This window comes from Acinonyx jubatus, chromosome C2, assembly GCF_027475565.1.
Source record: "Acinonyx jubatus isolate Ajub_Pintada_27869175 chromosome C2, VMU_Ajub_asm_v1.0, whole genome shotgun sequence".
NCBI classification, from domain to species: domain Eukaryota; kingdom Metazoa; phylum Chordata; class Mammalia; order Carnivora; family Felidae; genus Acinonyx; species Acinonyx jubatus.
Genome location: NC_069384.1, coordinates 148,446,607 through 148,458,692, shown reverse-complemented (window position 1 = coordinate 148,458,692; position 12,086 = coordinate 148,446,607). Strand labels below are relative to the sequence as shown.

Here is a 12,086-nt window from a genome sequence, read left to right as displayed (position 1 = left end):
CACACACACACGTGCATCCGCAATATTTGAGTTCCAATTTACAAACCCTTCGATAGGATAAATAAACTTGATCATAGGTAGATGCCATTACTATCAAGAAACATTGATCTCCAGCTTATAATGATGTTCTATGTCCTGATGAACTCGAAGATGCAGATAATTCTTGGTGGTTGAAGTGCCTCTGCTCCATCAATGACTTTGGCCCAGATCCTGATTGTAATTTTCAGCCATGAATGTAAAAGCAGGAACTGACTTATGTCGGTGAGGAATCTTTTCAGCCACAGATAACAGAAAAAGAAATGGGGTAGGAGAACATCAGCTAGATCTCTTCACTGGGTTAGGAAAACAGCGGCTTTGCTAGAGACCCCCTCAGCAGGCTTTCCTGTCGGGCTCACTGGGCAGAACTGTGTCACGTGCCTGCCCCTGGCTACAGAGGCGTGGGGAATGGAGTGCTCTGTCCCGCCTCTGTGGTAGAGGAGAGCAAGGGAGAATGGGCTCGAGAAGAGGTTTGTGTGAGCTAACACACGGGGGGCTACCGAACCCTGCAGGGAAACTCTTCCACTCTCATTCCACACATGACAAAACAGAGTTCCAGAGGCACGAAGTCACTTGGTCGAGATCCCAGCACCCGAAGAAGGGAGAACCAGATCTGGAGCATCCAGTCCAGACCTACCAGACCACACCATGGATGTGGTTTGACAGAGTCTGTGACTGACGTTCTGTTGAGGACATAGAATGCCATGCAAACAGTGAGGTGATGCGTCTAAAACCACCAGCAGTGGGCCGAAGATGTGGTAGCCTCGGCTTGAGGTCTCCTTCCTTCTCGAGGGATCGAATAACCCCATGTGAGTCCCAGAAGCGAGGCCGTGTCAAATCAGGCCTCCTCCAGGCACCTTCCTGCTGTGTAGATTTTTTTTTTAGCTTCTCGTTCCTTCGGCACAGCGATGTTTATGTGTGTTATGATGGAATAAGTCTCATGATGAGCACCAGATAATGTGGAATTCCCTTGTCATTGTTAATGTGCTGTTCTTGTCTTCTGTCCCCTTCTGTTATTGGGCCAAACAGAAGTATTCTGCTGTTTCTCTCTGCAACATCTCCACAGAAGTCCTGAAAGTCATCAACGCCACCGAGGAGCTGATAGCAGAGTCCGCAGGGCCCTGGGAGTTCCCACCTGTCCCTCCCGACAGAGAGAAGGGGACATTTCCTCTTGGGACAGACCAAGTGAGACTGGATGAACAGCTGACTTCTCTGGAAGAAAACGTAAGCCTGTGTGGGTGTTCCCCGTCTCGGGCAAACGTGAGAAGACACTGATGACGTGACCCGTCACAGACAGTGCAAGGACACATGCACACCACACAACATAGCAAGTATATCCTCAGGGAGGGTGTCAGGCCTGGTCCTCCAGAAGCAGACCCTGAGGAGAGGATAGGCGATTTCTTTCGGAAGTGCTCCCCCAGGGAGTCTCATCAGGGAGCGGGGAAGGACTGGGGAAAGCTAAGGGGTCAAGCAAAGGTGTGACCTTAGACCAAGAGTCGATTTGACCTGTAGGGAGCCCTGGGGTGTTAGCTGCATCTCAGGGTTGTCTTGACGCGAGCCAAAGGAACTGGCTTTTTCTACCCAGCCAGCAGGCACTTCGGTCTCTTGGCAAGCAAGCCAAATGTAGACACTTCTGTCTACACTAGCCCCAGGCGGTCTGGTGTGTAGGGCTGAGCGGGTGGGAACCCAGGCACACTGAAGCTGGGGGGGTGGGGCGATGCAGAAACTACAAAAGGGCCCCGGGAGGATCCAGGTGGAGCACTCCCAGTGCCACTGCAGGGCAAGGGCGTGGTTGCCCACGGAACTTAGGTCACAAGTGGTCTGCCCAGCTTACAGGTCTGTTTGCCAGTAGGGCGTTTTTCTAGCCTCCCTCGGGAGGAAAGGATGGAGGGAACAGATTTTTCCATATAAGTATCCCCGCTCATCGCCGAGCGTTTTCAGAAATGTCTGATGAGAATTTGCCAACACTTCAGACGAGGGGGTGACACAGAGAGATCTGGAACATTAGCCCCTTGGGCCACACGCACCATCACCGGCTGGCAGAGTCCTGCCCATGAATCAGATACCAAATGAAGTCGGGTGGTTCCATCTTTCCACACCCAGCAAGAACCAACCCTGATTTTGGGTTGCTGTCAGAAATGCAGCTCCCAAAAATCAGGACCGGTTGGTAGAGGCAATTTTTGCAGAAAGTTGCAACAATGACAAATCAGAATGCCTCCAGGTTAAAAAAAAAAAAAAATGCTGATAGTCGCTTTATCTTAAAAGGTAAAGACTCTCTCCCTCTGAATTCCCATAAAACCTGAGCAGAGGTCTGTCTGCCAGTTAACGTCACTTGGCTGCCCTTTCTATCCACTCGTCTATCCCCATTAGATCGGCACCACTTACATTTTGGGTTCGATAATTCTTTGTTGCGGGGGGAGAGCGTCCTGTACGGTAGAGCATGTTCAGCACCCCAGCACCTACCCACGAGATGCCGGTAACAGCACCCTCCTAACTGTGACCATCAAAATGTCTCCAGATGTTGCCAAACATCAGAGAGGGAGATGCACAGAGGTGCAGTCGCCCCCAGATTAGGAATCAGGTGTATAAATCCCTGAAGACCAGGGTCCTGCACATCACGAGCTCCAGCCCTTGCCCAGAGCCTGACGCAGAGGTGCTCAAAGAATGTGGTTACCTGATAGAAGATTCAGATGAATGAAGTCCTTTTTTTTTTTTTTTTCCGGAAAAAATGTTTTGCTTCTGATGCGTCGGGCCTCTGTTCTTTAAATACGTCTATAATACGGTTCTTTCAGTGCTGATGGTCCTACAGTGGCCATAATCCCCTGGACACATAGAAGTGAAAAAGTGAAAGTCAAGATATGGTTCACCAGGCAAGGGGCGTGGGTTTTTGTTTGTTCGTTTGTTTTACAAGGTATTGTATTTAAAAAAAAAAAAAAATACAGTGCGTGAAATATTCAGATTTAAATGACAACCGTGGGTTCCCGTGGCACACACTTAAAGCGAAGACAGCCTGCCTTTTTTGCCCTCCAAGGGGGATATCGTGGGGGGATTCATTTTGTAACGTCCTTTTATTACACGCTATGTCTCCTTTCCTGGGGCTCCTTAACACTTTCAGTTCAAAACACATCCACTTAGCCGCGGATGTGAGAGGTCCCAAACCCCAGCAGGGACTGCGTTGCAGGCCGCCGTCTGTAGTGCACCTCACCCCTGCCCAGCGTCTGTAGTTTACTTCACCCCTGCACGGTCCTGGGAGATGCCTCTCCTGGTCCCCAAGAGTTAACTGCCTCTTCCTCCTCCTCCCTTCCCCCCATCCAGCTCTTCAAACTGCACCTCAGAAGAAACTCCATAGCTGTTCCTTTGAATTCTCTGGGTTTTGAGTCAGAGAAGGGATGGCTGTTTTCTTTATCTCTTTAGAGACAGAGATCACAGCCCTGGGCGGGTCTGGCTCTGCGGTTTCCAGGATGGAATTCAGCGGAGCAGCAGAAGGGCAGGGAGATTCTTAAACCGGCCTCTGGGTGCAGTGATTTAATTAAACTGGGGCTTTTGTCTGTGTTCTAAAGAGCGGCTCCCACGTTCCTCGTTTTCTCGCTGCCTGGCTCTTTTGTGCTCAGGGATGGGGACTGTCAGAAATAGCAACGGGGACACCTCTTGTCACCTTCTGAACATTGGCCACCGCAGACCAGCCCGGGGACTCAGAAATGAAAGAGAACATTGGCTCGAGAATGTTTCACCTTCAAAAATACTTCTGAAGGTTTCAGAGCTGCCTCTGATAACAAAAAAATGTCGTTCACATGGCGAATCTCCTGTTTTCACAAGGTGCCTTGTTAATCCACTTAATTAGAGTAGGGCTTGGGGACTTCAGAATTCCCTTCGTCTCTCTGTGTTGACACTTCTCACCTGCTGCCTGGCTGGGCACTGTGAAATCAGCTCTTGGCTCCCTTGCAGGCAGGGGGATCCTCGGGCCAATCCCAGCCTCCCCTGTGCACCACGGGGAGCTCAGTCCCTTGGATTGCGTGCCTGTGTCTCTTGTGTTTGAAGCTCTCGCTTACAGCTGTGGATTGTAGGGTTCCATTGTACCTGCAGGGACTTGGCTGGGAAAGGCAAGTTTTGGGAAAGGACTACAATCTGAAGTGTGGGTAAGGTCCAGGGATGCTGCAGCCCCCAGGGAGTAGCAGTCGGCGGGGAGGCGGGCAAGCGGTCACCACCCCTGCGCAGTGGAGCCCAGGGAGAGCTGGAGCCTGGGGGATCGCCCCCTAGTGAGAGCTGTCACCAAGAAGCCCACACAGAGAGGGAGCAGGGGAAGGGAGACTAACTTCTTTCCCCTCCTGCCTTTGATCTCCTGCTGGTGTCTCCCACCGGCCCAACCCGCAAGGGGGCCTGGGTGATGAGGTCCACACAGGGCAGCCTGAGAACAGAGTGGGACAGAGAAGAGTGGAAAATGGATCTAGGAGTCCACAGAAGAACGGGCATGACCATTCTCAGACCTATGGTGTGAGCAGTAGGGACCCACAGGGGCCATCTTGTGGATTTATGCAGGGTTATGAGTAGGAGGGATGAGTCAGCTGCCTCACCCCTCCACTGCCACCATTTGAGGAACTTCCAGACAGCCTGGGGCACCCCGTAATTCCCAGCACAGAGGCGGTAGAGGGACAGTCCCAACTTCCCTTTTCGCACTACCCCGTAACTTTTGGCAACACCAAATCCGTCGCGTAGGTAGTGGCTGGAGACACCGGGGGACTTCCCCTTGAGGGGCCCCAGCTCTGCCACAGAATCCGGGACCGGGCAGAGGGTGTTGTCGGTCCTCCTCCTCAAGGCTCTCGGGTACCCCTACAGCACCGGAGAGGTTGTGGCCCTGGAGATGGTCCTGGCTCATCAGGTGCTCCTCTGCCCTCGAGAGCAAGCAAAGAATTGCTATCGGTTCCTGTCTAGCCTTAGTTCTCTAGAATGTGTTTCATGGAAGGTTAGTCTGACGAGATGCGATAAGACCAAATCAGTTTGATCAATCCGTATAGTGTCTTTCTAGGATCGTTGAGATACGGATTAGCACATTAAAGACTCCAAGAAGTCCTGCAGCAAAGAAATATGTTTCATTCTCTTCATCCTACAGGCTTTGACCACAAGGCCTCTTGAGACCAAAGTTAGGTCAAGTCCCTCCTTAATGAAACACCTGTCCTCGTCCCCTGACCCACTTTGAGAAGGGCGTTTTGAACCAGGAGCCAGTCCATGGGGTCATGGGCATCAGTGGCTGGAGCTTGGAGAAGACACAGATTGCACTAAAATGGGAGCCTTGGTTCTGGCCAAAAGTGGGCCTTTAGTCAGCCAGCAATTCCAGGTTCATGGTTTTCAAATGGGTTGTTTTTTTGTTGGTTTGGTTTTTTTGTTTTTTTTTAAGATTAGAATAACATTTCCACTGTTATAGAATGTTAACGTTTGTTATTTTAGCCCCAGCAACAGAGCCAAAGTCATGTTGATCTATAACCACAGTAACTCTAGGACTTTCAGGTCAGAGTTCGAAACGTAAAAAGTCATAACATAACATGGCAAGCAAGATTAAGTATCAGGCCACCATAGGACAGGGTGAATAAAGGCAAGGGAATTGGCATCAGCCCCCAGGAGCTCAAATCCCAGCTGCACCATTTCCCAGCTGCGAGGCCTGGGGAAGTCACCGGAACTCCAGGACCCAGTGTTCTCCTCTTCCACACCGTGACTGTAATAGCACCCACCTCAGGGACTGCCATGAGCAGTAAAGAAACGTCACATCAAACCCTTGGCTCAGCGCCTGGCTCCATAAATGTGAGTCGTCACCATCATCACCATCACGGGCCCTTTCGGCTCCATCACCGTGGCGGTGAGTTCCCGCTCAGCCCGCGTCGGTGCCAAACCACAGAACCTTCCCTTCCCCCTCGTGCCAGGAGAGCAGGCTTTCAGGGAACACAGAGTAAAAGACGAACATTCTGGCCTTACTGAGCTATTGCATACGGGAGCTCGGAGGCTTGGAGCTATTTCATATTGCTTTGATTTGGCAGAGAAAACAAAGAACGTTAGCGGATGACCATGCTGAAGACAAAACAAGAGACCGTCGAGATGATACAGCTGTAGGGTGTGATGATGTTGAGTTTTGTGTGTTTCTGGAAAAATCCAGGCCCTTGAGACCCAAGTCATGTCGAGTTGTGTTTAACCCCATTGTCACACTCACTCAAACTGTTGGTCTCATTTAAATAATAATTCCAAATTTTGTTTCATCGTGCAACACTGTAAGTTTATATTTAAAATTATCCAGGGGCGCCTGGGTGGCTGTTGGGCGTCAGACTCTCCGTTTCAGCCCAGGTCATGATCTCATGGTTTCATGGGTTTGGGCTCTGCACTGACAGTGAGGAGCCTGCTTGGGATTCTCTCTCTCCCTCTCTCTCCACCCCTCCTTCGCTCACCCTGTCTCTGTCTCTCTCAAATAAATAAAACTTAAAAAAAAATTTTTAATAATAATAAAATAAAATTGCCTTATCAAGGGGTGCCTGGGCAGCTCAGTCAGTTAAGCTAAAGCTAAAGCTAAGGCTCAGGTCATGAGTTCGAGCCCCATGTCAGCCTCTCTGCTGTCAGCCCAGAGCCAGCTTCAGATCCTCTGTCTCCCTCTCTCTCTGCCCCTCCCCTGCTCGCTCTCTCCCTCTCAAAATTATATATTTTTTAATTAAATGAAATTAAATATGTTTTAAAATTAAATAAAAATTTAAAAAATAAAATTATCTTATCAAAATACATTTACCTTTTATCCTCTCTCCTTGTCTCTTCCTCCCTCTCTTTCTCTCTCCCCTCAATTTTCTTTCCCTCTGAAGAGAAATTTTTAACTTCAGAACTTTTGAGAGACTAATTTTTAAGGTTTTCTACACTCAAATAGCTTTGAAATATTCATCATTTCCTTCAGGTGACAAACAATAAAGGAGTGTATCTTGTTTTCAAGGCAAAGAATAAATGTCTTCTATTAAACTGTGAGGATCTTTTAGAAACACAAGTTCTCTGATACTCACATATGACCAAGAAATGCACAACTAAGGGCAAACTGAAATATGGCAATTGTCAACAGACATTTGATTCGTGGCCCACCATGTGACTGACGAATCGCTTAACACGACGGACGTCCACTACCCCAGTCAGTGCCGGAAGCCCCCCAGCCAAGCCCATTGTGCCTGGTGTGGCACCAGTGCTCATTCATCAGACCTGCACCTGCCTTTGCTGCACTCTGAAATGTTGTGTAGAATTGCCAAGTTTTTCTTTATTATTATTTAAAAAATGTTTAATGTTTATTTAGTTTTGAGATAAAGACAGAACGTGAGTGGGAGAGGGGCAGAGAGAAGGAGACACAGAATCTGAAGCAGGCTCCGGGCTCCGAGTTGTCAGCACAAAGCCCGACGGGCTGGAACCCATCAACTGTGAGATCACAACCTGAGCCGAAGTCAGATGCTTAACCAACTGAGCCACCCAGGCGCCCCTAAAATTACCAGTTTTGATGGAGATGCAGGAATCGGGCTAAGGAATTGACGGGGTTCTCAGTGTTCTTTCCCCAACTCACCAACGCTCGGTGTAGCTCAGTGCAAAACGCTTGCTTGTCCTGTGTGCACAAGCTCTTGGCTTATCCCAACTCTGCTTTATTTAACTCAAGTTAAAAGAGCTTGTGTGACCACCGTGTGTTTTCATTCAAATCAACTCCAAATTGCTGCAATCACATGCTTAGAGCTTTGTGGATGTTGATTAAATTTCAAAAAACCCCTCGTAAGTAATTAGCTTCTTTAGATCAAAGAGGTCCGGTGTTGTTGGTCATTTCATCCACGTTATTCTGTAGGCAGAAGGGATTTGTTTCACTCTTCCCGTGGTCTGAATGATTCCAATGATTCTACCTTCTGTTTGCCCACTTTTACAGCAATCGCTGTATTAACTCCTGAGTCAACGTTTTTTTCCCTTTAGTTTTTCCTCACATCACTCCCTTTGTCTGACTCTCTTTAATTTTCAGTAGCTCTCAAAAAACTGTCTTCCTTGACAGATGAATAGAGTGGACAGGTTTGTTTTAACATCGCGCTTTTTTCTAAGAAATAAACTATTTTCCTGCTATGAACTTCAGGTCCCTTTTAATGCCCTTCACCTGCTCCAGGCAAGCTGTAGGTAATCAATCAGAGATAATTCATTCAAAATGTTTTAAATTGTTGTTTTAAATTAATTTCATGTCTTTTATGTTTTCTGAATTTTTCTCAATTACTAAATGCCAAGCAAAAAAAATTTTTTAATTTTAATTTTTTTTTAATTTTTATTTAAATTCAAGTTAGTTAACATACCGTGTACTAATGGCTTCAGGAGTAGAATTTAGTGATTCATTGCTCACATATAACACCTAGTGCTCATCCCAACAAGTGTCCTCCTTAATGCCCATCGTCCATTTAGCCCACCTCCCCAATACCCCTCCAGCAACCCTCAGTTTGTTCTCCATGTTTGAGTCTCTTATGGTTTGCCTCCTTCTCTGTTTTCGTCTTATTTTTCCTCAAACAAAATTTTTATTGGAAAAATCACATCACGAGTTGTTCTTTGCTTCTTCTGTCTTGGTATTCTGGTTGTTTGAATCACCGGACAAATTTGCAACTTATGTGGCTGACGCCATGTACTTTGGAGTATTTTATCAGATTTTCAAAACTTATAAGTTGCTTTTTCTTGCCGGAAAGTTGAGGCAGGGGAGGTGCAGTTGACAGTGAGGGGGTGGTAAGACCTCATGCTACCATTTAAGCGTGAAGAAAGTTTATAGATGGGGGCATTCCCTGGCTTTTCCCCCAGTGCTGAGCCTGAATCACCTGGGCGCCCATAAGGGACCCCACCAGTCCTGGTTCCAAATCCTGAGCTCAAGGCTGCACCCCCTCTGCAGGTGTACCTGGCGGCAGGCACCGTGTATGGACTCGAAGGCCAGCTGAGTGAACTGGAGGATGCCGCCCGCTGCATCCACAGTGGCACCGATGAGACCGAACTGGCGGATCTGGAGGACCAGGTGGCCACGGCTGCAGCCCAGGTTCACCACGCTGAGCTCCAGGTAAGAACCCCCTCCCGCCCAGATGGAGGACCACCGTGAACGAGGGGGAGCACCCCATCTTCCACAAGAATTACTGCAAAGCCTTTGTATCCGTTCCCTAGCACACTCGCATGGTCCTTTCGGGTGGATTCCACCCAACCCTCCTTCTAAAAAATTATAGCCTTGATAATATATCAGAATTTTCTTTAAACCTATGTCGCCTTCCTCTTTGACAAATTCTCTGACCCACAGGCAGATCTCCTTGCTATATAGGGTCCCATTGCATCTCAAGACCACCCTCCCCTAGCCTGTATCACACTGTTGATGACTTACTTGATGCCCTTTTCCCCTCTATACACTAAGAGCCCCATGAGGACATGACTATAGCTGTCTAGCTTAACACGATAACTTCAGTGCCTGACATCTGACACGGCTTTAGCACTTTGAATAAAACTGGGGTGAATAGCTGAATGAAACTGAAAATGTAGATTTATTTATGAAAGAAAGAAGGAAAGAAAGAAGAGAAAGAGAAAGAAAGGAAGAAAAACAAGAAAGAAAGAAAGAAAGAAAGAAAGAAAGAAAGAAAGAAAGACAAAAAAGAAGAAAGAAAGAAAGAGAGAGAGAGAAAGAGGAAGAAAAACAAAAAAGAAGAAAGAGAAAGAAATAAAGAAAGAGGAAGAAAAACAAAAAAGAAGAAAGAAAGAAAGAAAAGAGAGAAAGAGAAAGAAAGGAAGAAAAACAAAAAGGAAAGAAAGAAAGAAAGGAAGAAAAACAAAAAAGAAGAAAGAAAGAAAGAAAGAAAGAAGAGAGAAAGAGGAAGAAAAACAAAAAAGAAGAAAGAAAGAAAGAAAGAAAGAAAGAGAAAGAGAAAGGAAGAAAAACAAAAAAGAAGAAAGAAAGAAAGAAAAGAGAAAGAGAAAGAAAGGAAGAAAAACAAAAAAAGAAAGAAAGGAGAGAGAAAGAGGAAGAAAAACAAAAAAGAAGAAAGAAAGAAAGAGAGAGAAAGAGGAAGAAAACCAAAAAAGAAGAAAGAAAGAAAGAAAGAAAGAAAGAAAGAAAGAAAGAAAGAAGAGAAAGAGAAAGGAAGAAAAACAAAAAAGAAGAAAGAGAGAAAGAGAAAGAGGAAGAAAAACAAAAAAGAAGAAAGAAAGAAAGAAAGAAAGAAAGAAAGAAAAGAGAGAAAGAGAAAGGAAGAAAAACAAAAAAGAAAGAAAAGAGAGAAAGAGAAAGAAAGGAAGAAAAACAAAAAAGAAAGCAAGAAAGAGAAAGAAAGAAAAGAAAGAAAGGAAGAAAAACAAAAAAGAAGAAAGAAAGAAAGAAAGAAAGAAGAGAAAGAGAAAGGAAGAAAAACAAAAAAGAAAGAAAGAAAAGAGAGAAAGAGAAAGAAAGGAAGAAAAACAAAAAGAAAGAAAGAAGGAAAGAAAAGATTTCTCAGACCAGTATTTTGATGATTTAGATATGGCCTTTTCAGAACTGAAATGATATTATCTGTAAGACAGATAGTATCATTGTGATATTAGCTTGTGAAGACACTTGTTTGCAGCTTGCACGGATATCCCCGTGGCCTCTGACTCTGGATCAGAATTGATTGTGGACTAAGTCGCTGATGCTCAAAGTGGGGTCCTTGAGACGTGCTGGTAAGACGTGCAGTGTAAGCTCAGTATAAACCCCTGGTTCACGGACGGACACTTTGTATCCCTAAACAGTATCCTAGGAAAACTGGGGTCAGTAGAAACCACCTATGGAGAGAGAAGATGACAGTCTTGCACGGTAACTATTTTTTCAACCGGGATTTTTGTTTTAGAGAGTCAAAAATCACAACCGCCACTGACAGCGGGAAGCACTCTTGAGAGTGTGAGCACGCCCATTCTCCACCCTGTGGGTGCGTTAACACTGTGTGCTATAGGTGTGGTCTCTTTGGACGCGGCCCCGTCAACTATTCATTATCAGCAAGAATGACTGAAGAGCGTCTCTCCCCCAATACAAATCATTTCCCATAAGTGCCACCCAACCTTTAATCCGTTTGCCATAAAGGCTACAGAAAGTGGGATCAAATCTTTTCTTTTCTGGGGTACACTCTGCAGCAAATAACTTCTTGAATGGTTTAGCCAGAAGTAATATTATTTGCGGGTGTCTGAGAGGGTTATGTTGGATAATTAGTTATTCCCGCTTCTAGATTTCTCCGGTCTTCAATTGTAAGAGCCGTGTTTTATGGGAGAAAATCCTGGAGTCCAAACTACCATTTTCTCTGTGTTTGAATGTGCCTGGTTTTTCCACGTTTTTAAACATTACAGTAACGTTATCAATAATACCTAGTGTTCAGCGAGCCTTTCTTTGTGCCAAAAGTTGTACTTGGCGCTTGACCTCATTATTGTAATGAATCCTTCCAGCAACTCCACGAGGGGCTCCCTGATGTGTCCCCTTTCATTTCTAGGGAGACTGAGGATCAGAAAGGTTATCCCACTTGCCCAAGGTCAAATAACTAGCGGGTGATGGAGCCAGGGTTTTAACCTCTCTGACCTCACGGCCACGTTCTTCACCAGCCTGCGCCGTGTGGCTTCCTGAGAAACGTGTCGGTGCTGCCTTCAGACCCGCAGACACTCGCATCAGTGCCCTTCATTGGCAGAGGAGGGCATCAGCCCTGCCTTCAGTTTTATGGACCTTGTCTCGACCCGGGAACCGAACTGCGGGCCGCTGTCAGAGCAGGAAGCCTCACACTCCCTGTAGTCTGCCCTTAAAGGACAGATGTGTCGCGAGCAGCTCAAGAGAGTGCAGGGATAGGGGAGGGAGGGGGGACCTCAGGGCAGAGCCCACGCACACTGGCTGCAGCCGCCTTTCAGGTTTCCTGCCTGACACCCCAGTAACACTCAGGCTGCGTGGGGAGAGCAGCAAGACGGCTGGGACCCCTGCCTCCTGCCGCCCCTCCACCGGCCCGCTCCCGCCTCTTCCTGTGTCCCCCACGGCACACCCTCTGAGAACGTGGCGGTGTGGCAAGAGCATGAGCGTTGGC

At 46.9% G+C, this 12,086-nt stretch overlaps 1 protein-coding gene across 8 annotated transcripts in view; it reads left to right on the top strand.

Moving 5' to 3' along the window:
• Positions 1–12,086, top strand: part of MYRIP (myosin VIIA and Rab interacting protein) — a 366,936-nt gene that overhangs the window by 342,731 nt on the left and 12,119 nt on the right. For 6 of the 8 annotated variants that reach the window (XM_053221635.1, XM_027040749.2, XM_053221638.1 and 3 more), the window contains 2 exons: positions 1,066–1,260; positions 8,936–9,097. In XM_053221635.1, the coding sequence (XP_053077610.1) occupies positions 1,066–1,260; positions 8,936–9,097 (357 nt within the window). The remainder of the gene's footprint in view (positions 1–1,065; positions 1,261–8,935; positions 9,098–12,086) is intronic. The other 2 variants (XM_053221639.1, XM_053221637.1) reach the window with 1 other exon arrangement.